Source organism: Lepidothrix coronata, unplaced genomic scaffold, assembly GCF_001604755.1.
Source record: "Lepidothrix coronata isolate B3197 unplaced genomic scaffold, Lepidothrix_coronata-1.0 Scaffold116, whole genome shotgun sequence".
In the NCBI taxonomy this organism is placed as follows: Eukaryota; Metazoa; Chordata; class Aves; order Passeriformes; family Pipridae; genus Lepidothrix; species Lepidothrix coronata.
This window is the reverse complement of record NW_016690296.1, coordinates 56,969-83,368: the sequence shown is the minus strand read 5'-3', so window position 1 is coordinate 83,368 and position 26,400 is coordinate 56,969. Positions and strand designations below refer to the sequence as shown.

At 44.1% G+C, this 26,400-nt stretch overlaps 3 protein-coding genes across 18 annotated transcripts in view; 1 reads left to right on the top strand and 2 right to left on the bottom strand.

Annotated features, from left to right (window-relative positions):
- The window catches only part of ALPK1 (alpha kinase 1), a 36,129-nt gene extending 22,985 nt beyond the window's left edge, over positions 1-13,144 (bottom strand). For 3 of the 10 annotated variants that reach the window (XR_001876439.1, XM_017825115.1, XM_017825110.1), the window contains exons 1-3: positions 11,930-12,029; positions 5,282-5,382; positions 469-702 (exon numbers count right to left, since the gene is read on the bottom strand). Coding sequence is in view for 9 of the 10 variants with exons in the window: in XM_017825115.1 (XP_017680604.1) it covers positions 469-589 (121 nt within the window). In the remaining variant the exon portion in view is untranslated. Of the gene's footprint in view, positions 1-468; positions 703-5,281; positions 5,437-11,415; positions 11,478-11,925; positions 12,030-12,896; positions 12,996-13,090 lie in introns of those variants that run through there. The other 7 variants (XM_017825111.1, XM_017825114.1, XM_017825112.1 and 4 more) reach the window with 7 other exon arrangements.
- Positions 13,145-13,179: 35 nt separating this feature from the next.
- TIFA (TRAF interacting protein with forkhead associated domain) lies at positions 13,180-17,104 on the top strand. Of its 6 annotated transcripts, none has more exons than XM_017825127.1 (4): positions 13,258-13,372; positions 13,580-13,667; positions 14,716-14,851; positions 15,767-17,104. In XM_017825127.1, exons 3-4 carry the CDS (start codon positions 14,815-14,817, stop codon positions 16,351-16,353), a joined length of 624 nt encoding a protein of 207 aa, XP_017680616.1. In that variant the 5' UTR covers positions 13,258-13,372; positions 13,580-13,667; positions 14,716-14,814; the 3' UTR covers positions 16,354-17,104. The 6 variants fall into 6 exon arrangements, with proteins under 6 accessions (XP_017680618.1, XP_017680617.1, XP_017680616.1 ...); XM_017825125.1 differs by having other exon boundaries at positions 14,685-14,851; XM_017825124.1 differs by having other exon boundaries at positions 13,287-13,312; positions 14,685-14,851.
- A 1,330-nt stretch (positions 17,105-18,434) lies between these two features.
- Positions 18,435-26,400, bottom strand: part of AP1AR (adaptor related protein complex 1 associated regulatory protein) — a 13,704-nt gene continuing 5,738 nt past the window's right edge. The window contains exons 6-10 of one of the 2 annotated variants that reach the window (XM_017825122.1): positions 26,157-26,255; positions 23,836-23,897; positions 22,839-22,912; positions 21,953-22,081; positions 18,435-20,819 (exon numbers count right to left, since the gene is read on the bottom strand). In XM_017825122.1, coding sequence (XP_017680611.1) covers positions 20,554-20,819; positions 21,953-22,081; positions 22,839-22,912; positions 23,836-23,897; positions 26,157-26,255 — 630 coding nt within the window. In that variant the 3' untranslated portion in view covers positions 18,435-20,553. The remainder of the gene's footprint in view (positions 20,820-21,952; positions 22,082-22,838; positions 22,913-23,835; positions 23,898-26,156; positions 26,256-26,400) is intronic. The other variant, XM_017825123.1, reaches the window with a different exon arrangement.

Here is a 26,400-nt window from a genome sequence, read left to right as displayed (position 1 = left end):
TTTCCCCCTCGGACACCACTTATAGAGGTCACACACATTTTACAAGATAAAGATTCGGGCAATGAGCTCTTTAATATAGGAGGAGAAGCTGACAAACAGAGAGGGCCCTCACCCAGTTCCTATGAAAAGAGAGGAAATATGTGCCCTTATTCAGAAGTTGCATCCTTTTTTCTCCCCCCTTTTTTTTTTTTTAATAACTGAAATTTATGTGCATCAGCAAACTTTTGGGCATTGTTCTTCCCAAACTAAACTGTTCCTTACAGCCTCATGTTTAGTGAAGCCTAAAATTAGAACTGACAGCAATTCACTGCAACAAAGTGGACTTCTTTCCCTGCCTGCCTGTAGCCCGCATCCCATTCATGGCCTCGAAATCCAGGCATCTCTTGACACTCATCTGCCAGGAGAAGAAAAATAGGGCAGGGCCGAGGACCGGCGGGGTCTTTGCCGCCTCTCCTGGGGCGAGCTCACCTTGGCACCGCCGGTATTCCCGCTCGTCCTCCTCGCCCGTGCCAGCCTTTGCCGACAGGAGCGCGTCCAGAGCTCGCTCGCACTCCTGCAGCAGCGCGGCCACGGCGTTTTGATTATTCATGAAGGCTGATCCCACTCGGCTGTGAATTGGGTGTCCCCGGGTGCGCGGTGATCAATTACTTAAGAGAAGACACGGATTCTAAATGAAAAGGATCCCTTCAAGCCTTGAGGTACCTGGCAAACAAAGGAGGGGGAAAATGATTAACTAAAGTATCATCAATTATCCGAAAGGCTCAAGCAGGGAGAAATAATAGGGGAAATACATGAAAATACATGACAGCCTCGGAGGACTTTATTAGGGGAGTGTGTGAAATTACTGCAGGGTCCCGGTGACAAAGTGTGCGAGGCGAGCATCTCCAAGGTGCCAGGGAGACAGGGTGGGGCTGGAGCAGGGAAACCCCAAGCAGGGAAGTGACTACCCGGGCTGTGCCGGAGCCCTTTGCAGCTGGAAGGCTCGGGCTGTCACACACAGTTAGCCGGGACTGAATGGCAGAACTCATGGAAGATGCTGCATGCACTTTCCAGACCACTGGAACCGTCTCTTTTACCCTGGAACTCTGTCCCATGTAGGAATGTTCTCCATCGATGCACCACTGCAAGTCCTTCGGATGCTTAGGACATTGCCAGTGGTGATGCAGGAAAAAAAAAACATTTCCATTCCCACACATCCAGCTGAGCGTCTGCCAAAACGGTTAAGCAGCTTTCAAAAATCAAGCACAAAATAAATAATTTGGGTTTGGCTTTTTTTCTTTTTTCCCCCACCAATTTGATGACGGTTTCACTTAAAAAACTGTTCTCACAGCTTGAAGCAGTACAGTCAGAAACAGCCTCTGTGAAGACATTTCTAAAATTAGGGAAACAGTACACTAGAGGAGGAAGGGGAGTGCAGTGCAAAGGAACACACATACAGGCACGGTTTGCTCTGCTTGACCAGAAAAGACTCACATTCGAGGAGCTAAATTTCCAGGGAGGATTTTTTTTCCCTCTCTGTCACAGCTCTGGGATCGCTGGATCCCCCGGAGCTGGTGGCTGATATCCCGTGTTCTCAACGGCACCGAGTAAGAGCTGCCAGATTGAAAAGCAGAGGGCAAAAGAGATGCACTCATGCGAATGCAGAGAGGATCAGAGAGCCTGCCATGGAAGGGCAGGTGGAGCAGGGCAAAAGATGGGATTCATCAGCAAAGAGCCTGGAGGCAGGAGCCAGTCAGTGGGACTCTGCAGACAAATGGCAGAGAAAGAAGAAATTCAAAAAGTAGCCGTAAAAAAAAGGAGGCCGAGGGCAGGAGCACAGACGTGTGAGAGCAGCTGGGGAGCAAGTGAAAAAGATCGGCTAGAGGCAGAGCCATGGATAAAAACAGAAGGAAAAACCCTGAAAGGGTTTCCCATCTTTTTAGCTCCAAGTAAGAGCCGCCAGGGCCACCCCACGCAGGGCACCGTCCTGCAGGGTTTGAACCAGGTGAGCACAGCTGGGTGTTGGGATCACATCCCTGAGGATGGACCAGGCACAGGGCCCATTTAGGGGCTCCCTTCAGGAGAAAGAGGAGATGGGGCTGGAGACACAGCTACAGCTGCCCAAAGTCCACTCAGGAGATGGGGCTGAACTACCTGTCGCTGGCAAAGATCAGCCTAAAAAAAAAGGTCACCACCCAGGTGGGATTCGCTCACGGGCACAGGGTCCTAGTCCACATCCCAGTTCAAAGGTCCCTTCTCCCTAGGGACTGCCAAGTTGTCAGGGACAGACATCTCAACCTGGTGACAACAGCCAGAAAGGAGACTCCTCTCTTCCTACCCTGCCAGGTCTGGGAAAGTTGATCCAGTTGCTGGTTATCCATCAGGGAAAAAAGAGAGGCAGCCTCCTCTGCTACAGTCACAGTAACACACCTATGCCAGCGTTGCTTGCTGCGCTAACTGCACTGACATCTGCTAATTGATTTCTCTGATTACCCAGCCCTGTGGGAAGGAGTGTGTGCCCGTCCCAGGAGTGCCTCCCAGGTTGGGACGAAGCATCCCGGCCATCTGGCCCTGACTCCACTCCTTTGTGTAATTGATTTCTCAAAAAACCCCCTCGTTTTCTAGGGAGTCCCCTCGAGTGAGTTCCAAGCAGACCTGTCTCGGATCCACTGTGGACATTAGTCCTGGGAATTGCTTCAGGAGCGCACAGAAGCGTGTTGGAGAAGGCCTGTGTTCAGCTGCCACCTCACAGCCCCAGTAAATACATACTCACAAGCACAATGTGCTAGGAAGATCCACTAAGGCAAGTAAGCAATGGGACATCTCCCTTTACAAAGAATAACATGAACATGGTATTAAGAGCATCCAGTGGAGCTCAGAGCCCAAATTTAGACTTTTAACCCCAGCTTGTGCTCCCACAGCTTGGAAGATCCCACTGGGTCTTTGCTGTAAGCAGGAGGGCCCCGTGGCTTTGTGAGCCACACAGGCTGCCAGTCTCACAAAGAACTGCCGGCACTTAGCAGGGAAGCTCAAATTAGTGTGGAAGTAACAGCGCTTGGCTTCCTTGGGTTGGGAGGGTTTAACTCACCAGGTCCACAGCAGTGATATATGAATGTCAGCAAGAGAGGAATTTTTCTTGGAGCACATCTTTCCCCCCAAAGAACTGAACAAACAGCAAGGACACTCAGAGTGATAAACACTGATTTACGACGGCAGCGACGCCAAAGCGCTGGAACCGCGGGGAAAAGCGCAATAAACTGTACGTTAGTACTGAGAAGGTGGAGAGTCTTTAGAGACCCATCACTCACATCATAAAATCAGCTTAAAACGCACCAAAGAGCTTTAAGCTACGGCAGCACCCTTTTTCACACAGATGCCACTTTGTAAAAGTTGTGTTCTGTGGCAGCTGTGGCGTTGAGTGACAGCTGGGAGAGGGGAATAACCAAGCACGCGGCTTAGGGACCTGTGGAAATGCAGGACCTGAGACTAAAGGCGAACAGCACAACAGCAAAATCTTCTGGAGGCTTTTAGAACCCTCTCAGTGGTTACTAATCAGCTTTCCTAAGGTTCCCTTAAATCCTAACAAGTGGTGCTTTAAGGAGACTACGGTTTTGAAGTGACAAAAATTGCAGCTTGACGTGCTGAAAAAAAAGTGCCTGGGCGAAAATGCTTTCTAAGGATGCACTTCGAAATGCTCTTTGAAAACACATCATAAAAAACAATTTTGCACCAGATTGAGGATTTAAGCATTTTTTGGTGACAGCTTTTCTCCAGCGTTGGGCACAGGCAGCTTTTACATGCTTGACGTAATTGTGAAACACTTTAAAACAAAAATTATGAGGGGGAAAAAAAAAATCTGTGCCATTTCTGGTTGGAGCCTGGATTAAAATAACTCCTCGCATCAAATGTTACGGAAAAAAAAATATTACAAAGGTCTCAGGGGAGGAGAAAATACATTTTTGTGATTGCCCTCTAATTGGAGCTGGGGTGCAGAACAAGAGGGATGGAGGGAAGTGTTGGGTGGGCTACAGTGAAATGATCTCTTTAATAAGAAATGGGCCATACTGTGACATTTCAGAGCCCTTGGGCTAGAAGACCAAAGAATTTTAAGTTCTACTGTGGGTGGAAGGAAGCCTGGGAGTCAATCTAACCAGTTTAAGACCGCAATTAGCTTTGGAGGCTTTAAGAAAAAGGAGATGTAATTGCTGCATTCAAACTTCAAATGCAGCAAGGATAACAAGCCTTGGTTTCTCAGACAACATGGTTTGGGAAATTTTCCACAGCATTATGGCCCTGAAACACAAATTAGAGATCGCCAGACCTTTTCTCTCTGAAAATATATTATCCTAATTTTCATCTTCTTCAGGCTACCCTCCAGTTCCAGGGAGACTAATGAAGAGGAAGCAAAGACCTGATGAGTTCCATGTGGAGACTACATTTATGGATTAATCCCAGCAGGGAGCAAATAAACCTTATTCCCAGAGCTCTCGGTTGGGACTCGACACAGTCAATCGAGGAATGGAGAGTTATTTATGACCGAGGCTGTTTTGACTTTCAAATAAACATTTTAATTATTTTAAGTGCTACGCTGGAACTTGGGACTCTGAGCCCTGTTTTCATTTTGCAGCTTTGCTCTCCTGCCTCCTAATCCCAAACCACTCCGGTCATTATGACACTGTGCAAATCGTACTGATTTTCACGCCTGGAACATTTGGAAGTGTTTGCTAAGGTAAAATCCACAGGCCAGACAAACTAGGGAAAAAGAAGGGGGGAAAAGGAAGGAGGAAAAGGAGGGAGGAGCCAGTATAAATGAAGGGAACACCCTCAAACTACACTGAGCCTAAAGAGGTGCCCAACTCTGAAACCCCTCTGTAATCATCTTGGCACAGCCTGATCCATCACTGCATCCCACTTTTCTCTGCCTGCTCCTACCAGCTATTTTAATAACCAAGGCACTTAAAAGTGTTTCCTTTCTAACAGCTCATTTTCAATTCAAGTGTCTGCACCACTTGCACTGCTGGTTTTTCCCTCCAGCCTAATTTGGTGTACTGTGGCCCTTCCACATGGGGCTTCCCTGAGGTTAATGAAGCCACACTCATTTTTAGGGAAGCTCTTTAAGCTGTTAGAGTCTCTGGCTGAATAAAGACAGGGGTGCAATCATGACACAGAGCCAGTGTTGGATCTATTGTGGCTGGTCCATTTATAGTCTCATCTTCCCTCCATATTATGATATTTTATCTTGCCTTGATTTCTGCAGGAAGGCTGCAAAAATACTGATAAATATTGATGCTGGTATCTTTACCTGCAGCAGGTAACAGGGACTGTGCACATCACACAGCACCCTCAGCTGCTCTCCCTCCTGTGGGTTTGTGCACAAGCCTTCTGGAGTCCTCCTCGTCACCCCTGTCAAAAATAACGGGCTCAGCTTTATTTTTTCAGATTTGACAGCTTGAGGGACTGAAAAATAAAACAGGGGAAAAAAAAAAAAAGAAAACATGCTTGCACTAATTTGGCAAAGGTTTCAATAACTGATTTAATATCATCTTCCACAGAAGGCAAATTCAGTTTCCTGACTATTTCAGTGCACACATGTTTGTGTTTTCCTAGAGCGTTTACCTTTCTTTGCAAAAAGACGGTTTAAAAAAAAAAAATTAAATGGATTTTCTAGGGGCTTTAGTTAGTTAGTTATTAGTTAGTTTACTTCTCTGGCTTAAAGATTAGATGTTTTCTTTCGGTAAAGCTGGGCATCCCAACTGGCTGTATTAAAATAAGGAAGAACCTCAATCAAAAAGCCTCTCCTAAGGCAAGCTTTCTTGTTAATATGCACCAACATGAAAGGATTTCTTTTCATCCTATACAACTACAGTGTGTGTAAATTGCAGGGGGCTCATTGGCATAAATCTTGGCTGTGACCTCTGAGGTAAACTGGATTTACATTACTTTCTGACAAGAATTAAATGAAGGCCTTGTGGATATATGAACAGCCTTCTAGACTGCAACAGATGGGCATGAATGTGCTCCCTAGGCAAACTATCAGTGACATCTGTGTCCTCCAAATTCTGGTGGTCTCAGCCAATTAGCAGGCAAAAGGGAAGGGAAAAAAAAAAAAAAGCCGGCCTCTGCACAGCCACCCCAGCCAGAGCCGAGGCAGAAGTGCTTCTGTTTGGAAATGGGATCAAGAACAGCCTCCAGCACGAGGAGGTGGTTTGCCGGCTGGTGCAATACAGAGGTGACATTACAGGAGAAAAGCTGAGGTAATGAGGGAGAACAGATATTAATATTAATACAGGACAAATGCCAGCCCCAGTTAGGTCTGTGTGAGGGGACAATAATGGGCTGCCCTGGTGTGTTTACGGTCCTGCAGCCAAGGATGGAGTTTTCGCCAGGGGTGGAAGCAAAGCCCAGTGCCTGACACAGCTAAGGCAGCTGCTGGAAAAGCCCGGCTCTTGATCCGTATTCAAACCCCCACCATGTGCTCTGCTCTCCCTGCAGAAGTACCCAAAGAGACACTCTGGCCATGCAGACCTGCACTTAGGAATCATGGAATATCTCGAGTTGGAAGGGACCCATAAGGATCATCAAGTCCAACTCCGGGCGTGCCTCCGTGGGTGGATGGGATCAGGGAAGCAACACACTGGCCGCTGCACCTGCCTGCTCCAAAGCTTAGTGCTTCCTGGGAGAGCATTTAAACTGCAAACAGACCGGGAAAAGAGCCTGGACTGAGGTCTGGGATTTCTTAGTGCAGCACAGACACAGAACAGAGCCAAACCCACCCAGCGACTGCCACCGCTGGACAAGGGGAGTCCAAACCCAGCCCCAAAACTACACCAGATCCGTGGGTTTAGGCCAGTTATGCCAGAGGAGTGACCCAGACCAACAGAAGAGGTACAACAAGCCACCCCTTATGAAACATACTCTCTGTCTCCCAAGTTTTTAATGGAGCTGCCACGGCAGGAGCAGGCAGGACCTCTGGCTAAAAGCAGATCCATCGGCGCTGGGCGCCGAACAAAAGCACCTGTTGTTTTGCCCTGGTCATGACTTTTCAGAGAGGCCTTTTGGGCACTTTGTCCTCACCACTGCTATCCCCAAGTACTACTAGGGGATGGAAAGGAAAAAAAAAAAAAAAAAAAAGGAATAATTGAGGGGCAGATCAATAAATTAAAAAGTTCTAAAAAAAAAAAAAGAAAAAAAAAAGAAAGGGAAAAAAAAGACATAATGAATTTGGTACAGCACATATTTTTAGATCAAAGATGCCTTTGAAGTGACAAACCCTTAATCCATAAACTACTGAAGCACTTCCTTTCTCTCCCAAACCACTTGTTGTCAAATAAAATGGAACTTAAGGAAATTATCTTTATCTGCAAAATGGCCAAAAGAAGCCATCACCTAATGACAGCCTTGTCAAAATGACAATTGGGGAAATTGTTAGGAAGGGGAGGCCTGATGACTGGAGGAATAAGCTGGCTGTTTGCTCTAATCTGGGCAGGCAGGCCCCACACAATTCCAGTCAGCTTGCTGTGTGAAACAGCTAAGTCTTTGTCAACCCAGGCAGGGGCTGGAAAGACTTCTCTTTCATGAATATGTATCACCACCCTCCACGTCTACAGAAGAAAAAAAAAAACAAACTCCTTCCAAACAGCAAAATAATAAAAAAACACCAAACCCAAAACTTAGCCACCACCGTAAGAAATAAATCGCAGAACAACAAAATCCCGAAAGAGAAAAACTACGAAATGATGAAAGTGCAGCACGTTTTGGATGTGGAGCCAGAAGGATCTTCCTCCCAGAGGCTTTCTGTGCACTTTTATTCCCCAGCAGAGCGGGATGAGGCACTTCAAGTGCACAAAAGCAAAGCGGCCCATCGGGGTATTTAATGTCCAGCAACTGGAGTTTATATTTTGCATTTCTGAACGTGCTGCCCGAGCACCAAAGCCCAGGCCACGAACACACACGGCTGGGCTGGTGAGACAGGAATTCCTGCTCGCTTGTGCAAGGAGGAAAGCACCTGGAGCAGGTCAAAACCCTTCCACATGGGCAAAGGTTTCAAGTCCAGGCACTGAGGCGGCTTCAGATTAGGGTCACGAATTTCCTGTGAAGCTTAAAATCCTCCACAACGCCTCGAGTCAGTTGGAATCACGAGTCACCTTGAAGTTTGGGGGCTTTTTATACATCTATACAATATTAAACCCCAAGCATTCCAAAGACTGGCATAAAACCGAAGCAGGGGAGCCAAATGAAGCCCACTGGACTGCCAGTGGAGGTGGATGTACAGACAGGCAGTGCCTTAAAAAGGTGAAAGGGCCCAGAAATGCATGCCAGAAACACTGTGTCTGCAGGACTGATGCTGAAAGCCTTGTAAGCCCAAAAATGGTGTTTAAAGCCACGGAAGGGCAGCTGGGAAGAGAAGGCAGGATCAAACCACCGAGCCTCTGCCTGTTGCAGAAAACCCAAAGGAAGATATTTTAAGATGTGGCTGGATTTTGTCTTTGCTGGAAAGCTGTGACATCACTGAAGCGTTCAACAGCGTTTGGAAAGTTACCTTCAGATGTTCGTTGTCATCTTTTTAATTCTGCTAGTAAAACTGCAAATCAGATCTTGATTTGTTACAGAGAGCTTGTGGTGGTATTATAAACCCGATTTTTTTCTCAAAATAACAAACCACATGAAAGTTTGCCTTCCAGCAGAGATATCAAGGCACAATGCTCAATTTTGAGGTTCCCAATATTATGCAATGTTTGCTGTAGACATTTCCATTTCATTAGCATATTCTGCTTTCCATGAGACCCAGCAATGAATGCTGTCCCTGATCTAAGGCTAATCCTCTTTAAAGAGCTACAGGCTATATTACATGTGGCCACAGCCACGGTTATGCCAGGGCTGAATCACTTTGAAGCCTATTGAACAGAGTTCCCTTGTGAGACCATACACAGAGCCATAAACTGACGCTCCCTGTGCTGTGAGATCCCGCTGTTTCCAACCACCAGGAGTTTCTGTAAGGGACGGACTTGAGTCCCAAGCAAGGGGCTGCAAAGAGGGAAGAGATACCCGCTGCCTTCACCTCCTCTCAAAGCCAATTTATGTCCCTGCAGCGATAAAAAGTCCTTTTTTTCTGAACCTCATCAGACAGCAAATGCGCCGAGGGAGGGTTTCCAGAGCAATCAAAGGTAAAGATGAACCAGGCACCTGCTTCCCGGAGTAGGAAGGAAGCTACTCGAGCTGTTTTGGACAGAATCATACACATATTTAACAAAAAAAGAGAAAAAGGGCCATGTATGTACCTCCAAGGCTGACTCCACGCCCCTAAATGCTATAAACTGAGGTAATGGAACAGAGGTTTTAGTGCCACACAACGTGGAATCTTTAGCACCTTCACATCTACACAAATTCAAAGGCATAAAAACCCCAAACCAACAAAAAGCCCATTATATTCTCCGGCTCTGCTACATAACAGCAAAATACAGTTTATATACAGTTTATCTTTAACTCTTTAAAATATCTTGGTTTAATCAAGGGAGCTGGAAATGTTGGTTCTGTTCAGCCCAGAAATTATCTAACTGGTGTCAAACCAGACAGAGAGGGCAGATTCAGTCTCCATGGTAAAATCCGGGGCCTGGTGAAGGCAACGTTTAACCTCCTGGCTGTCAAAACAGTTGCACAAATTACTGTTTTTCCTTTTCAGCTCTTAATTTTCTTCATGAAGACAAACTTCTCTGGGAGACGTGATGCTCCAACACATTTAAGACTCCAAGCTTTGTTCCAGCTTCCAGAAGGGACAATAGGGAAGAGCTGACAATTTTTATGCTGTGTCAGGCCTTAAAGATGATTTGATTTTGAGCAAGAAACAAGCAGCTGGTCTGTGGCATTGAACCTCCCTTACTTTTCCTTTTCCACATCATAGAATTACTGGAGCTTCTCTCCCACCAAGCTGTGTGAACCTTCCTGCAAAGACACAGCTGTCAACACGAAGGGACTCCAAGATCACACCTCCACCTCTTTCCACAGTGTCCATATGGGAATAAGGGCAGTGGGGTGGACAAAAGGGAGAGAGAATCCAGACAGAGGGAGAAAGGGTCCAAAGAAAAAAATAAACAAAGGGTGCAAGGAGCAACAGGAAGAACAATCAGGAGGATGGTAAGAGGGAAGAACAGCAAGAGGGGCAGGAAGATGGAGGAGAAACTGAGATAGCAGACAGGCAAGAAGGAAGAGAAGGGAAGAAGGCAGAGGGGCTCCAAAGGAGGACCAAGGGCAGATTGTAATGTAGAAATTAAAAAAGACCTCGGAGAGGGGCTTGACAAAGTCCATCTTGTAAGGAACAGTTCCCTTTGGTATTCAAAGTGAGCTTCCTCATCAGTTTATTCAGGTCAGGTGACATGGGAAATGGAAGACTTCTTTTTCCTAAGTAAACAAGGAGCAAAGAAATAAATAGGGGGAACAGTGCTCTCCCTGCTTTGGAAGATCTCCTCTCTGCTTCATGGAGTGGAGCTGTTCTTGGCACTGGGATCTAAGAGTGCAGTGAACACTCCTCCTCCTCCTCATGCATCTCTCTTCCCTCTCACGCTGAGATCCAGTGGAATACACTGGGATACCTTTGGAACACACCTATCTTTGAGAAGGGCCTATTTCTTTTGTGTCTGAACATCAGGCACTTGTTTGCTGTACAATAACAACAACTCATTGCAGAACCTAATTATGTACTCCATTACCCACTGTTACCATTAACTTACAAGCACCTCAACAGCTCTTGCAATATCAAAACGAAATTTCTGACTTAAAACGAAAAAAAGTAAGGAAAAAAAAAAAGAAAGAAAACCCCCCACGAACCAACAACAAATACTCAGAAAGCACCAAAAACCCCCAAACGAATGGCGGCTTCCCATGTGCGGTCACACATTGCCACCTACCGGCTCCCACTCCCTGTGCCCTCGGTGCTAAGGTGGTTTGGAATAATAAGAGGGCTGCGAAGCAGGGAGGAAGAGCAGCAGGAGGGTACAGGTTGGTACTGGAACCCAACACACGCTGTTACAGGCGAGGCAGTGAACAGCATCGTACCCCGGCATCGCCCGGGCACGAGCAAATAAAAACCAGCCTGGGGGGGAGAGACCACACAACTACTCATCTCTTGCACCCTTCTCAAGCTTTCTGCTGGGCTCACCACGTCACATCTGCCACATGCACGACACGGAAACACCGAGCGCGCGTGGCTCGTGTCCCCCTGTGGCAAGAGCCAGCCCTGCAGAAAAGCACCATTTCTGCCCTAAATATCACCACGGCAGAAATATCCCAAATCATAACCAGGCAGGCAAATCATTAGGAGAATATACTTTCTTATAACTCTTCTCACCCACCACGAACTTCCCAGAAAGCGGAAGAAACACATTTCCCCTCCCCGACTCCGACTTTCTAAGTCAATCACGACTGAAAGAAATGCAAGAATACTCAGTATTTTTTTGTTTTCCAGATGTTGCCTATGCAGGCTCTGGAGTTACAGCAATCAGTTGCTAGAAAAATAAACAAGGTACCATCACAGCCAGTTCAAAACCACCTCAGTCATTCAGCCCATGTATCACGAATACTTAATTAGCCCAAATGGCGTGTTTATTTGCAGTTTCGCTTTTGACCTAAGAAATTTCGTTATTGTAATACAGAAATGAACTCTAGTAAAGCACAGAAACATTTTAGCAGGAAGGTCACCCAAAACCCCCAGAAGCAGGCAGAGTGCCTGCATTTGTTTTTTTCTCATAAGGGGCAAACCTGGAGTTGTTTTCCCAAAGCTGGCGGCATTTTAACTGGTTAGAAACTTATGGAAGACAGGAGCGGTAAATCCAGTTCCTGCCCTCCCCTGTACAAAATCACACAGAGCTATACTTGAAATAATAAGGAATATGTAATTAACATGATGTTACACAACCCCAGGGGAAAAAAAAAAAAAAAAGGAAAGGTACTTACATACCTCAATAAGTAAAAGTATCAAAACAATCCTATCAGAAAAACTCTCTCGCAGCCTGGGAATCAGACTGTTTCCGGAAGCAAAGGGCTGACAGGAATTATAACTATCGACAGATGCAACAAATAGCAGGATTGCACAATTCTGGCTTTTCCGGGAAGACAGCAAAGTGCCTTTTTGTTTTTATGTGTGAGCACACAGGCCAAGCCCTGCCTGCTGCAGAAAAGGCATTCTGCTACGGGAGAAACTCGGGATAATGTTTCCCTTCTCTGCTTTTCAGCATGACTTCCTGCAAAACACAGTTTAACCCCTTTTTCTTTCTGATGTCAGGGGAGAAGAGCACATGGAACAGACGTATCAGCCTGCACACAGATAAAAGTTATTCCACAGGAACTACAAAGGAGCTTATCAACCCACGACTCATTTACCTGTTTGTTGAACTCATAAAAAGCACCCACAAGCGAAAAATAGTTTATATGAACATACACAGTGTTTCACCGCCCCTGCCAAAGCAAGCAAACCTTCAGTATTTATCGAGGCACAGCCTCGCCAGTCCCAACACTGTACGAGCACGGGGAAGGGAGGACACTGAATATTTGGGATCTGGATTGAAAAGGAACAGGTTTTTCCTCTTCTCTGCCTCTTGTTCTCTGCTGGGCAATAATCTTGGTTATTAAGAAAAACTAAGCAGCTGGATGAGGAAGAACTGCTCGGTTTTTTTCTCCCCCCTACCAGACGGCACAGCTGCCTCAGGATTTTTAAAGAGTAGAACCAAACCAAACCAAACCAAACCAAAAAGTGAAGTTTTCAGCTCAGCTTAGATCAGCGGCCAGGGAAAGATTAGGTTATTTCCCAAAGGCGGTGCAACAAAAGCTGAACTGCGGTTGCTTAAAGCAAACAACCAACCATTTTTAAATAATCACTTTAAGGGCACCATCGGGTCAACAAGTTACGCTTGTGACGTGACGCTTACTTAGTGTATTTTATTCTTCGAAGTGTTCCCTTGGGGGGGAAAATTATTTTGCCCGACGCCTGAGCCCGCGGACTCTGGGTCTGATCCCCGACGTGGCCGTGGGCACGTCACGTTCGGATGCCCACCTAAAGCCCCGGGGCACAGCTGAAAATCTGAAATTTCTTTCGATTTATTCACCATAATAAATAATTTACCTTTTTGCCGTTTGTTTTTTTTCTTTTTTTTTTGGGGGGGGGAATGGGGTAAGAGTTGTTTGGTTGGTTTTTTTTTCCCCTCAGAAAATTAAGTTCAACTTCCGGCCCCGCCGTGCCCTCAGCGCCGCCCCCCTCAGCCCTTCCCGCCTCAGCGCTTCCCGCCGGCTCCGCGGGGAATTACCGGGCGTGAGGAGCCGCTGGAACCCCTCGGCAGGAGAGGAGGTGAGGGGAAGGAAGGAAGGAATGGAAGGAGGCGGGATGGATCAGCGGGTAGAACCGGAGGTGCGTTGGGGCGGTCGCGATGGAGGCGGCGGGTTCGGTGGGGAGGATGGCGGGGCTGGCGAGGCGGCACCGAGCCCCCTGCTCCGGGAGTCCGTGCGCTTTAGTGCTCCGCGTCGTTCTCCTGCCTCGGGAAACGGGGATGGTGGCGCTTCACCGCGGGACAGGATGGGATGAGATGAGATCACGGTTTGTTTGTCTCGAACGAAGGTGCGGAGGGAGAACAGCGGGGAGAAGAGCTGTGGGAGAAGCCCCCGGATTCGACTGGAGAAAGTTTACTTCTGTCCAAAACGCTCCAGTAAGTAAAACCTCCTTCAGCAATTACGTTGTAGTATGTTAGGTTATGTTCAATCTCGATAAACCTTTAGGGCAGGACGGGGCCAGCTGGGGTGGAGATGCCTGAGGTAGATAGATAGGTAGATAGATAGATAGATAGATAGATAGATAGATAGATAGATAGATAGATAGATAGATAGATAGCAGGGTCTGTGGGTGCTGCTGGAGCAACTGGTGGCTGGTCTTGCGTAATAAATGTAGCCATTTGTAAAATTCATCATTAACAGGTGAGTAAAGCCGGTGTTATGCGCTGATCTGTGTACACATCAGATTTCTCAAAATGTGTCTTTCTGTTCCCGTGTTTTGCCTACTCCCGGTGTGTTTCAGAAACCAAGTAACAAAGATGATAGCTGAAGCAGAACGTGCTTTTAAGTTGGTATCAAATTCAGCCCAAGTCTCGAGGCAGAAAACTGTCTCTGTGGGCTGATCTAAGAACTAAGTGAAAAGGACTTGGTGGTTTTCCCCTTTTACCAGAAATGACCTCATATAATATCCCCTTATTGGTGCAAAACAGGAAAGGGCAGAATTAGACACAGACACAGTCCCTGCTGCTCACAGAGCTGCTTCCAGCATTCCGGAGCTGAGGAATCTACCAGGAGGAAGGATGGATGCTGGTGCCACCACAGCTTGTCTCACAGATGGCAAAGGAATAACCTGCTATCAGGGTGTCTCTCTGTATTCCTGCCAAAAGCACAGATGACATTTCCTAGTTCGTTTTAACGTGAGCTCTGCTTGAAATTTTCTGTTCCTCTCATCATCTGCACTGCTGTAGTCTACTTCAGTAAGGAAGCTGAGCTACTCTGAGTGTCAGAACTGCTGCTGGTTTTGTATTAAAGGTGGGAGAAGGAAGTGGTTTTGAGCTTTCACACAGAAAATGAGGCACTGACACACCGCCATTCACTGTGCTTGGTGTTTATGAGCCTTCAAAAACACAGGTCAACTCCATCATCACAAAACACAAATCATCATTTAATTGCAGTGGTGAATCACCTACTCATAAAAACCCCCAGATTAAATTGTAAGCACTGAGAGAGCTCAAGATCTGCGTTAAGACACGTTGGGAACTCATTGCAATCCAGCAGGAGAAACGCGACAAACATCTGCACTGTATGAAACCAGTTAAAGGGCTGCTCACATGTTTCGCTGGTGAGTAACTGGGAACTCATTCTCTTGTTCCTACTTAAAGTGCCAAGACTTTTCTTTCTTTAGTCTCCGTTTCAGTGCAGGAAGACACTGGCCTTGCATTTGTGGGGGAACAGATCACAGTGTTCCCTTAGGTGCCCCAGATTTTATTAGGATGCACTGCAGTCGCTGAGACTTTGAAACAGAATTTAATTCATAATCAGGCATCTCTGTGCTGCACGTGAGATGCTTAAAAGAACACACACAAAACCAACCAAAGCCAAGAAAAGTTACTTATTTTTAGTTCTGCATCAGATAGCTGGGATTTGCCAACAGGCAACGGGGAAATGCCTTGAGCTGGTGACAATTCCTCATTTAGGTCTAGAGAATACTCCAGCTGTTGCATTCACTTTACACACTGTCAGAGCAGTCAGTTCTAAACACTGTTTTGTTTCATGCAAGAGGTAAATTCTGACCCAAGAGCCAAAGGAGTTGCTTTGTACATATTTGAATTATTACTGCCTACAGACAGACTGGTGGTAAAAGTAATTTGATACCTTCTAGTCACAGGACTGCAACAAGAGCAGAGCACAGAGGCACAGACACTACCTGCTCCATTTTACTGCTCCATTTTAAGCCCATAAAGTAAATCTTACTCCTAAATGACATATTTCTTGCAAAGATAAATCTACCTGTGAGATCCTCACGAAGAGCTTGTTGGCAGCAGCGGTCAGTCACGGGTGCTTCTCAGAGCTCTGACCTCTCATTTTTTTGCTCCGGTGCTTTCATCACATTTACTGTCAGCCAATTTGCTATAAATTCTATCCAGCTGCTACACAATAGCACACGAAGTGTTTTAATGCCACACCGAGCCCAATTTGTTTGGCTCCGCGGTGATTTCGTGCTGGTGATTCTTTTACCTCTCTCTTGTTCTCCAAGGAACTCTTTTCATCATGAGCTCCTTTGAAGACGCCGAGACGGAAGAAACGGTGCCGTGCCTCCACATGACCTTTTACCACCCTTGCCAAGGGGAGAAGATGATGTTCCGCTGCCTGAACTTCGGCGAGCGAGAGCAGGTCAGGGCGGACGAAGCGGCCAAGTTCGGCCGCGATTCCAGCGCCTGCCGTTACAGCCTGATGGACGCTCGTGTCTCCCGGATCCAGTTTTCCCTGCAGTTCTACAGGAAGCTCCACAGCTCGGAATGCTGCTTCGAGATCAAGAACTTGAGCAAGAGGACAAAACTGACCGTGAACCAGACGGAACTGGGTTACCTGAACAAAGTCGACCTGCCCTGGAGGTGCGTCGTTTGTTTTGGGGACTACCAGATCTTGGCAGAGATCCAGGAAGGGGAGTCCGTGGATTATTTTGAGACTCACCTGCACTTGGCTGAAGTGCCAATCTTACAGGAAAGATCCCTGCCATCCCTGCCCTCCCTGCAGCCGGTACCCGAGAGTGGCATTTCTTCTTCCATTTTTCTTTGCCAAGACAAAAGCCCCACAGAGATGGATGAAAACGAGCCGTGCTAGCAGGGTGGAGGAGGCTGGATCAGATTTTGCAGCCTGCACAGCTTCCAGCATGGAAGGCTGTCACCTCAGTCCAGTATTCTTGGTGGTTCTCACCCCTGCACATCAGCCCTTCTTACTTGGTGTTTTCAGCACGGGCATTCGGGAACATGCTTTGTTCCAGACAAGAACAGATTCCTGGCACTGCCTTCACAGGGCCATAAGTGCTCTCTGATCACCAGTTTGCCTGGGGGAGACAGGGGGCCACTCAAATCCAGGGCAGCAGGTTCCATTCCAGAACTGTGATCACGTGCCTTGAAGGGATGTTTAACAGGCACTATTAACACAGAGCATGCACAACGTGGTTTGTTGTCCCCCAGCTAAGGAGGGACATAATTCCTCACTGCATTTGTTGTACTTTGCTTTTGGCATGGAATTCCAAACAGTATTTGCAAGCCTAGGTTGTAACTTCCCGGATTTTGCAACCTAGAAACACTTTGTCAGCAAGGTCCTTTTGAGTTTATGTTTTTATTAACTTCACGGCAAGATTTTTTTCTCTCTCTCGTTTTTTTAAAATGAAATCAAATCTGTGTTTTTTTGCAAGTTAACTGCTTTTGCTTGTGATGTAAACAAACGTGCAGCGACAGTGATCACAGTACATAAAAACCCAGGTAAATTTCTTAATAAAAAGCATTTGGTTGCCTAGTAAGGATTTGCTGTCTTTTACAACTACGATCTAAAAGGAATTTATGGGGAGTAAAATTATTTCCAGAAAAAGAAATTTTCACTGGCACTGTTCTGGGCTTTCCAAAAGTGCCATTGCACCAAGGTAAGAGTCACTAGTTTCCTACCTCTACTACCTCCCCCCCCCCAAATATTTCTAAGTGTTTTTCATGTTGTTTCAGTGAAGTTTTGCTTTGTCAGGGGCTCAGCTTTTCATTGGCACTTTACCCCCCCCTCCCCCCCCCAAGTATTTTAGTTTGCTTGAAAGACACGCTGGAAAGAATGAGATCATACATAGGAGTTACCCATCTTATCATCCCTAAATATTAGGATGCATTCCAGCATTAATCATTCCAAGAAAACCATAATTATAGCTGAGAGGAGGAACAGCTGAGATTAAGGCAACCAACCACAAGCGAGAAAAAGTTTATGGGAGAGGCAACGAAACTCAAACACAGGCTTATGTAGGATTTGCCTGTTCATCTCATCCTTGCCAAAAAACACCTTGTTCCCATCTTTTCCACTCTTGGAACTAGGCTGTGGTCATACTTAATTTTTACAGTCCTCCTTTTGTACTTCTCTGGGCTTAAAAGACAGGTTGCTCATAGTATGGTTAAGTGGTGTTATCCAGTTTCTGTTCACTGGCTCTGTCACACAGGACATCAACCCATGGCACTGATCATATTAATTGCTCACCATTTTTGGGCTGTTACCTAAACAAGGAGTGACAACCCCAACCTGAAATTCTCAGGGCAATATATAAACAGAAGCATCTACAAACAGCACTTAACCTGAGAAGAATCTTCTGCCTGGTCTGCACAGTTCAGAGCACTGAGCCTCAGCAGATTTGGAGCCAGAGCAGAGCATTCCTTAGGCACATCTCCAGGAACAAGGAGAACACCTTTGGCATGGAAACAAATCCCCAGCTATTTACTGGTTTCCAAGCAACAGTAATTTCTACAACTATATTTACTTGGGTTAAGAATTAGCCATCTAAAACATGCATTAAAAAATGAATCCTATCACTATGTTGATGTGACCAGCAGAAGTTATTTTAAACAAGGAATGTTATTTTACCTTTGAAGTATGAGGGTACAGCTGCTCATTTCCAACAGGAGAAGGGCTCCACGCTCCAAAACTCCTCAGGTTCTCTGTTACTGCCACTTGGTTGGAGCTTCCCTTCCAAAACAGAAGGGATGCTGTGGGATTCAGGAGTTAAGGACACAGCCCATCATTTCTTAAAACCTTCCTTAGTGAGCTGATGCACAGGTAATTTTGGTTAATGTTTTAACAATTCGCCTTCACACGGTGCTTTTTTTCCTTTTTTTTTTTTTTTTTTGGCAGCCCAAAAAACCCAGCAACAGACAGCACACTGCCAAGCATTAAGACTGAGTGAAAATTTTAATGACTTTTAAATTTGTACAGATCTTTATTCTACAGTGAGCTGCTCATAGAATCTCTCCATATCCACAAACACCGAGCATCGTTTCCAAAGTCGCTCAGCACCAAAGGTGCACCGAGCTCTGAAAATGTTATTAACCCTGGCTGCAGAACATGCCCATCACAGAAAAAGCTGCTTTCTTTTTCCTAGGTCACTGTTCACCCTAAGAGCAGGACTGTCAGCTAATGGACTTCCTCAAGGCATGGGCAGGGCAAGGCTCGTGGTCACTCGTGGCCAGGGAAAGGAGTGACCAGCGCAGAGGAGGCGACAGCTTCAGCAGGTAAAAAAAAAATGTGTTATTTACATGTTGAGGAAGTTGCCTTCGTTCCCAGCAGGAATATATTATACAAATAATTGTCCAGGAGAAGTCACATGGCAGTAGCTTACGCCAAACCCAAAATATACAGTCGGTGTGTACAAACTTTTAAAGCTCGTTTTACAGGCATCGCGAACGTAAATAACAACATTAAAGTGTTTTCAGAGACTGAAATCAAGAGGTGGAATGTCACCAGCAGGATTTCTCTGTTCTTTCATGTTGTCTGTATGTATTTAATCCAAGTGTGCAGTTCCCTGTAATGTCCCAAATATTCTGTGTAGTCTCAGATGATTTAAACCGGCGCCACAACTTTCACCGACAAATTCAGTGATGATGATGATGGTGGTGGTGGTTTATTACTTCTCAAAGCGTGTTCCTTCTGCTCCACTACAGTGAAGTTACACCCCCATTGCCCTCTTTTTCTCCATGGAAAAACAAAACAGCAAAACACAAAATAACAGCAGAGTAGAATGGCTTTACTTTGAAACTTTGGGGAAAGCTTGAGATCTACAAATCATCTTTTTTTTTTTTTTTTTTAAAAGTATAACTTGAAATATCAGGGGAGACCACACAGCACTTGACACCAGATGTGCAGTCACTGAGACCTCCTTGAATTTCAGCCCGTATTTGCAGGATTGACCATCCAGTTTAGAGGCACAGGAAAGGCAGAGCACTTAAACACACTGTTAAAACATCAACTTTTTTCTTTTCTTTTTAAAATGCAGAGAGAGAAATTCAGTCTTTAGGTCCTCCTTCTTCTCATCCCTCCCCCAGTTTGCTCACAGAGTGTCGATTCCAATAATTGTTCCAGTCCAGTTGAATTATAAATTTTCCACAACTAAAGAATTTTAAGGACCCTGCAGCAACAGATGTTGGTCTGCAGGGGAGGGGCAGGGAAATCAAGACTTTGGTCCTCCCAGTTCTCTACTAGATACTGGTTAAAATTTGCCAGTTTATTGACACATGAAGAATTTATATTTTAATTTTATTTTCATTTTTCTACCTAGCACACGCTTACTGAAGTCTGGCATATTATACAAGACAATATCTTACCTACCCTGATGATTTTTACTATGTTCATTGAGGTTAACCGTGCTTAGCATAAAATAATTTAAAAAAAAAAATAAAATTAATGGGAAAAGGACAACACAAGGCTAGGAAGACTTTTAAGCTTGACAGGGAAAAGTCTGCAAATTGCCACGTGTCAGATTTGTTTTGCAGCTCTTGCTGCGCCCTCTAAAACAGCTGAAGAGCAAGTCAAAAAGCACAGACCGGAAATAAAAAAATTCTTTTAAATTATTTTTCTATATTCAAGTATTACATAAATTATATAAGACTTTCTGACATAAATATTAGGCCAGTGATGAATTTTAAAAACAAAAATCAGTATAAACACCAAGAGGAAAAAAAAAAAAAAAAGGCAAGTTAAAATATACAGATATGTCAAGCCACGAAGCTTCAATTAGTGCAGATAATTTTATATTAAATCCAGATACCCAGAAATATACACAACAGAGCCATCCCAGTTTTCACAAAAGTCGAGAAGGTAGGTGATAAAATTGCACTTAATTCTGAACCCATTCAGACAGCAAGTCATTCCCGTTCCTTTGCTGATCCACGGGTAAGAAAAAGGGAAGCGGGTTACAAAAGAGCAGAGTGGCTTTGTACATTCTCCTTCCCTTTCCAACATTTGGTCACAGATGTGACCTTTGGTCACATTTGGACAGAGCAGAGTGCAGTGTCACTATCTGTCCTGGGGGTCGGAATCCGAGAGCCTCACGTCCGACGCCGACAGTTCCAAGACGGGGTTGACGAAGCCGGCGTACTCGGAGTTGCCGTTGTCGTCCATCTCGGCGCTGACAAAGTCGTTCTCCCACTCCAAGCCGTTGGAATCGTCGGAGGCCGAGGCTGGGTGGCTCCCTGTCTTCCTGCTGTTGAATTTCAGGGCTGCCCTGAGGATGTCTTCCTCCGTCTTGGAGCGTTCCCTCATCGGGATCATCCTGTTCATCCCTGGGATTTAAGGCACGTTTGCGTGAAACATCGTTTTGAGGGAATTACCTTTATGTTCCTGCTAGAAAGAACAACCCGGCTAAAATTTGGATTCATGGGTCTAGGAAAGGTCTTCAGTTAGTCTGGAGCTTATTTCAGATGTGTGTGTATTTAATTTCACACAAAATAAGGCAAAGTGTTGCTCTCAGTAGTGCCCAAAGACATCCAAGATTCTATTAAAAACCACCCTAAATCCTCCCCTTGTTCACTGCAATCCTTGTACATTCCTAATTAAACTCTCCTTTTAAATCTGGAGTAACTAATTATTATTAAAAAGGTTACATATTGCAGCTGAAACCCACAACTTTTGGGGGAGGGGGGCACAGGAAAAAAAAAATATCCAAGAGATAAATTTTTCCCTTCATCAGACTCCAGTTACAGATTTTATGTTCATGTTCCACGGGTCTCTCCAAGCAGCTAAATAATAGTATAATATACAGTGCTAAACATTTAACCTACACAAAGATTGGCAGAAACAGTATATTAAAGCAAAAAAAAATAAATAAAAAATTAGCTATGCACTGGCTAAAAGAAATCCTGATTTTTGGTGAGCTTTTCAGGAGTCGAGGTCTCAAAATTTTGGATAAACTTGGGAACACGACAAGAGCTTTTGCAGGTTTACTAAATAAAACAGAAAGCACCTGTAACACACAGCAGCAGCAGTGAGGACAGCTGGGATATTCCCTAGAATATAGATCTGAGTTCCCAGTAAAAGTTACAGTAAAAGTAATTGGGGTTTTTCCCAAAATAGTTCAGCCAAGACTCCTGACCAACTTCCACATTTTAAAAGAATAAACTGTTCCTTCTGCTCCTGACTCGCCAGAGGGCAGCATTTCTCTGCCATTTGTTCTGTTGGGATACTAAAGGACCCAAATAAATTCATTTATTTACTGGGGCTACGTCCACATTTATCAAAATAAGGAATTCTCTCGGTAAAAACAATTCACAGTTTAACCATTCCAGACTGGGCCAGAAATTGCATTAAGTTTTAAATCACCCTCCCCTTTGAAAAACCACAGATTTACCACCGACACAGTTTAAACTGTCAAGGTTTGTAACTTATCCACTCAGAATGAAACTGAAGTCATAAATACCTTCTTCATCTTCCCACTCTAAATCTAAGGAGGTGCTGTCGTCGTTCCCACTCACTGACTTGGTTTTGGTCATTAAGTCACAGCTGCTCTCTGTGTTGGGTGTCAGCACTGTGGCATCAGAGGAAAGCCCTACGGAAAACAAATAAAAATGTCTTTTTAATCAATAATTCTACTTGAATTCGAAGTTCAATATGCAAAAGTAGACCATTAAATTAAGCTTTTTATTGTGCTTTGCAGCCCTGTAAACCTCAGGAACGTTGGAAAAGGCACTTCACTTCAAAGCATCATCAGTAGATTTTTAATAGTCATCTTCACTAGGAGATTATCTAATTAGAACCAGAGAGGAATTTAATAAGATGTAAGCTGGACTTGTATGAAGACCTGTAAAAAAACCCCCAAAAATCAACCCTCTCCCCCCCAGAAAAACAAACTACTGGCATATGTTTTCCCCAAGAATTGCCATCACTCCTCCAATTTCTTAGTGATTGTTGTACTGTCATCACAATTTGGGGATAAAAGTTTATAAAATAGCTTTCCTCTGAACTGTTAGTGGAATTTTTAAATACAGGCAACCAAATTCCCTCTTGTGCTGCATTAGGAAAAAAAACTAACCATTATTATGATTCTAACTCCTTTGCCAAGAGATGGTTTAAAAAAAAGCTACAAACACACATCTGCATCTTTAATAATACACAGGTTTGACAAGGAAAGTTCACCTCTATTTTCCATCCATCAGATAAAAAAGACCTGTCAGATTTTTTTTAATACAGATCTGTGCATACACAATTTATACATAAAAAAATAAATTACGTTTATCTAGGAAAAGAAACAGCACTCTGTCCTCCTCAGAGTATTTTAAGGCAGGCATAAGAAAGGGAAGACTTACTGCTGCTTCGAAAAGCTTCGTACTGGAATTTTGTGTTCCTTAAGAAAGGATCGAGATCTTCCTCTGCCACAGAGCTGGAAGAACAATGCACAGTTCTTTAGCTGTCTGAACCTCTAAGCATGCCCTAAAAAATGTCAATCTACGTGCCCCCCAGCTCTGTGCTACAAAGCACATACACCTCGAACTAAATTCTTTATAAAATGATCTAGAAAATGCTTTTCTGTTCTTATTCATCACATCCTCTCCCAGCCTGTGCTTCTGCTCAATTTTTTGTACTATTTTCAGTTAAAAATGAATTAACTTTCGTCTCAAAAACTCCTCCCCTCTCTTCGTCACTGTAGGTAAAAATCTCCCTAATTTTCAATTCATTTTTTAACTCATTAATCCGAATCCTGCTCCTCCAGTCCTTTGGTTTTAAAATCTGGCTAGTTCCTACTCACACCATAAAACCTCAGTTTTCCCAGCTCCTTTTCTAACTGCACTTCCCTAAGTGAAAACCCTTTCTAGCCCCCTTCTCTTCCATGTAAAAACAGGTGCTGGATTTTAACATTTTTTTTAATTAAACTGGAGCACCGTCCCACAGGAAATTTTTCTGAGGTTTTTTTTGTTGGTTGGTTGGTTGGTTGGTTTTTCCCCCCACCCCAACATCGAACACAGAAGGTGTCAGTGAAGAGGATTAAATTAATAATATTAACGAAGAAACAGGCAGACTGCATAAACCATTCAATTAGTGTATCTCTACTGGGTATTTCCAGCAGGGTTCTGAACAATAAAAGATTTTTATATTAGCTGAGACTTCACATATAAACACCTTTTTAATACAAAGTACTAGATTTTGTGGGCATATATGTATCAGTAGCTGGGAGCAGGTTCAGTTTTAAATAACTCCAGTGAAAACCAGAATGGATGCAAACTCCCCTCTTAACTTTGCAGATGAAGGGGAGGAGTAGAAACAGTCAAGGTTCTGAATTATCATGAATAAAATGGGATCTCTTACCTCTGAAACTCTCCATTATTTACAGCATGTGCTCTCTGAGTTATCCTTTGCTGCCTACGTTGCTATCAAGAGAAGTACATTGTTGAAAAAGCTGAATGCAATCACTCAGGAGTTACACACTCAAAACAGAGCTCTCAAGAAACCTGTTTTAAATGCATCCCCCCCAAAAAAAAACCCCCAAACATCAGTTTTAGAACCCCCTCAGTCATGACTGCACCTGTCTTTTTTTTTTTTTCCCCTCTTGTCTTCTCTCCTTAAGCCCCAGGTATTTTCAGCTCACAGCTGACACCTGGGTGATGTCTGATAGTCACTCTACCTCTATTAAAGAGAAATATTCCCTACAAATCCTTTCATCCCATTTCCTCAGCACTAAGTGCCTCATCCATATTAATAACAGCTTTGCTGCCTTGCTGGGCCAGAAGGATTAATAACTCGGCACTCTTAAAGCTTTCATGGCATCCACTGGGCAAAACCAGAATGAAAAATGCAAGACAGGCCATCAAGGCCTTTATTTTTAAGTTACTAGAGGAACAACAGACATGGAAGTAGGGTTCTGTTTAAGTTTTGGGGGGGTTTAAACAACTGAAGTTGTCTCAAGTTTCTTTTTTCCTGCCTTGAAAAAACAGGGGGAGCATAAAAAGCAGGCACAGAAACCCTCAGACTCAAGGTAAATCACTTAAGAAACAGTAAGTGTTCAGTGATTAGGACAAAGATTATGGTAAAACTGAATGTGCTAGTTTTAGAGACAAGTCTGATGTATCTAGTGACTGAAAAATCTATTCTCAGCCTTAATGGATCTGTCCCTGCCGAAGAAAAGCAGGGGTAAAGGAACCAGAATTTTTAATGTCAGCTCCATCTAAGACTTGCTCTTTCCTGGGTAAATAGTGTGGTGAGATAACTGCACTGGATATGGTATTTTTTCAGTCCCAAGATGATGGTAGCTTTGGGTTTTAGCACACTTTCCATCTTGGATATTTAAGTAATAATAACAATTGCAGATTGAAACCAGTACGGAAACGATAAGCATAGAAGTAGAAATGTCACATTATGGTGGGGTTTAGGTGGGAAGACATGGAGAGAGAGACAGAAATTTGGCACCAACACAGCCAACAAGTCTGTCAAAATCGATTACTGACACATGCAACAGTTTTCTTATAGGATTTATATACCCACATAACATCCAATTTAAATTATCTCCCCATTTTGCCAGGTCACGTGCCAATATCCAGCACTGCCAGTTCCAGGACACACATATATTAACATTCCCTGCTGTTACAAACCCTGACATTTAGTAGGGCACCATCAGCAAGCCAAATGAGTTTTAAAGGAGGCCAGACTTCCAAGGAAGAAGCCACTTTCCCATTTGTGCCCACAAACAGCAGAGAGATGAGTGATGCATTCAAAAATAGCTGCTGGTTTATCTAGAAGGGCTAAGTGCTTGATGGGTATCTATACAAAAATGCTTCCTCAGAAATCCACATAATCCTGATGGCTTTTTGGTTCAGGAGATAAGTGGTACTAATTTTACACGAAGAGGAAATTAAAATCTCTATAATCCCTTCTATCTGAGGTCCTGACTAAAAGAAGCGTATCTTAAAAATAGTGAAAGACAAGAAAAATAGCATTTCTTGCACAGAACTTCTACAAAAACCAGTTAATGCCAGTAAAGAAAAAAAATCTACTTCTGCTGGCTTTATATAGACCAAAAGTGTTATCAAAAAAAAAAAAAAAAAAAAGGCAGGCAAAAAGGTCAGAAAGAAAGAATTAACCCTCCCACACCAAATGGCAAGAGGAGAGACATAGAAATGTGAAATGAGAGCCATACTTAGTGACATAAATATTAGATGAAAACTCTAAAGCAGGGTCAACACAAACCACGGAGATCAGGGACAATGAAGTGCACAAATATATAAAGTGCATTTTTACAAGTCTAAATGGTACAACACGTGCTTAACTTCAGGGGTGTTTTTTTAAAACCAGAAAACCATCAGAGATCGTTTTGCATTTAAGATCAGTGACTTCTACATATTATGTAAGGAGTGTGTGAAGATAATTATAGATTAAAGTTGTAACCCATTCCAAATCTATACTCGGCGGCAGAAGCTGTTTCAAAAACAATTCTGGTGATTTTCAGCTGCTCCAACCAGCTGTACTTTCAAACCTTGCATTTCTTTCTCTACTTTACAGGCCAAAGCCATTTCCTCGTTAGTTTTCCTGAGATGGGGAAGGATATTTATTAGGGAATACTGCATACATGGGAAGAGAACAGAGGCTCTGAGATATATATATATATATATATTGGGGTCTTTTTTTCCCCTCACCTCCAAGAGCTTTTTCTGCTTTGCTGCCCTGGCTGCTTCACGTTGTGCAGCATATAAAGCCTCCTCTTCTAGTCTTAACTTCTCCTCTTGTAAGGCTAACTGTATATGAACAAAACAGTAATGGTTAACAAAAGCAGAACCTATCTATCTTCCTAGCAATAAAGCCATAAGTGCAATAAAACAAAACAGAAAAGCAGCTAGAAAGTAAAAAATAAAACAAAATCGACTACAGCTAAAACATTAA

What these genes read in the sequence shown, in the direction of transcription:
- TIFA (XM_017825128.1), top strand. Translation starts at nt 13,334, where the DNA reads ATGGAAGGAGGCGGGATGGATCAGCGGGTAGAACCGGAG. An exon ending in ATCAGCGGGTAGAACCGGAG is followed by an intron (nt 13,373 to 13,579) that starts GTGCGTTGGGGC and finishes TCTCGAACGAAG; the next exon opens with GTGCGGAGGGAGAACAGCGG. An exon ending in CTTCTGTCCAAAACGCTCCA is followed by an intron (nt 13,668 to 15,766) that starts GTAAGTAAAACC and finishes TTGTTCTCCAAG; the next exon opens with GAACTCTTTTCATCATGAGC.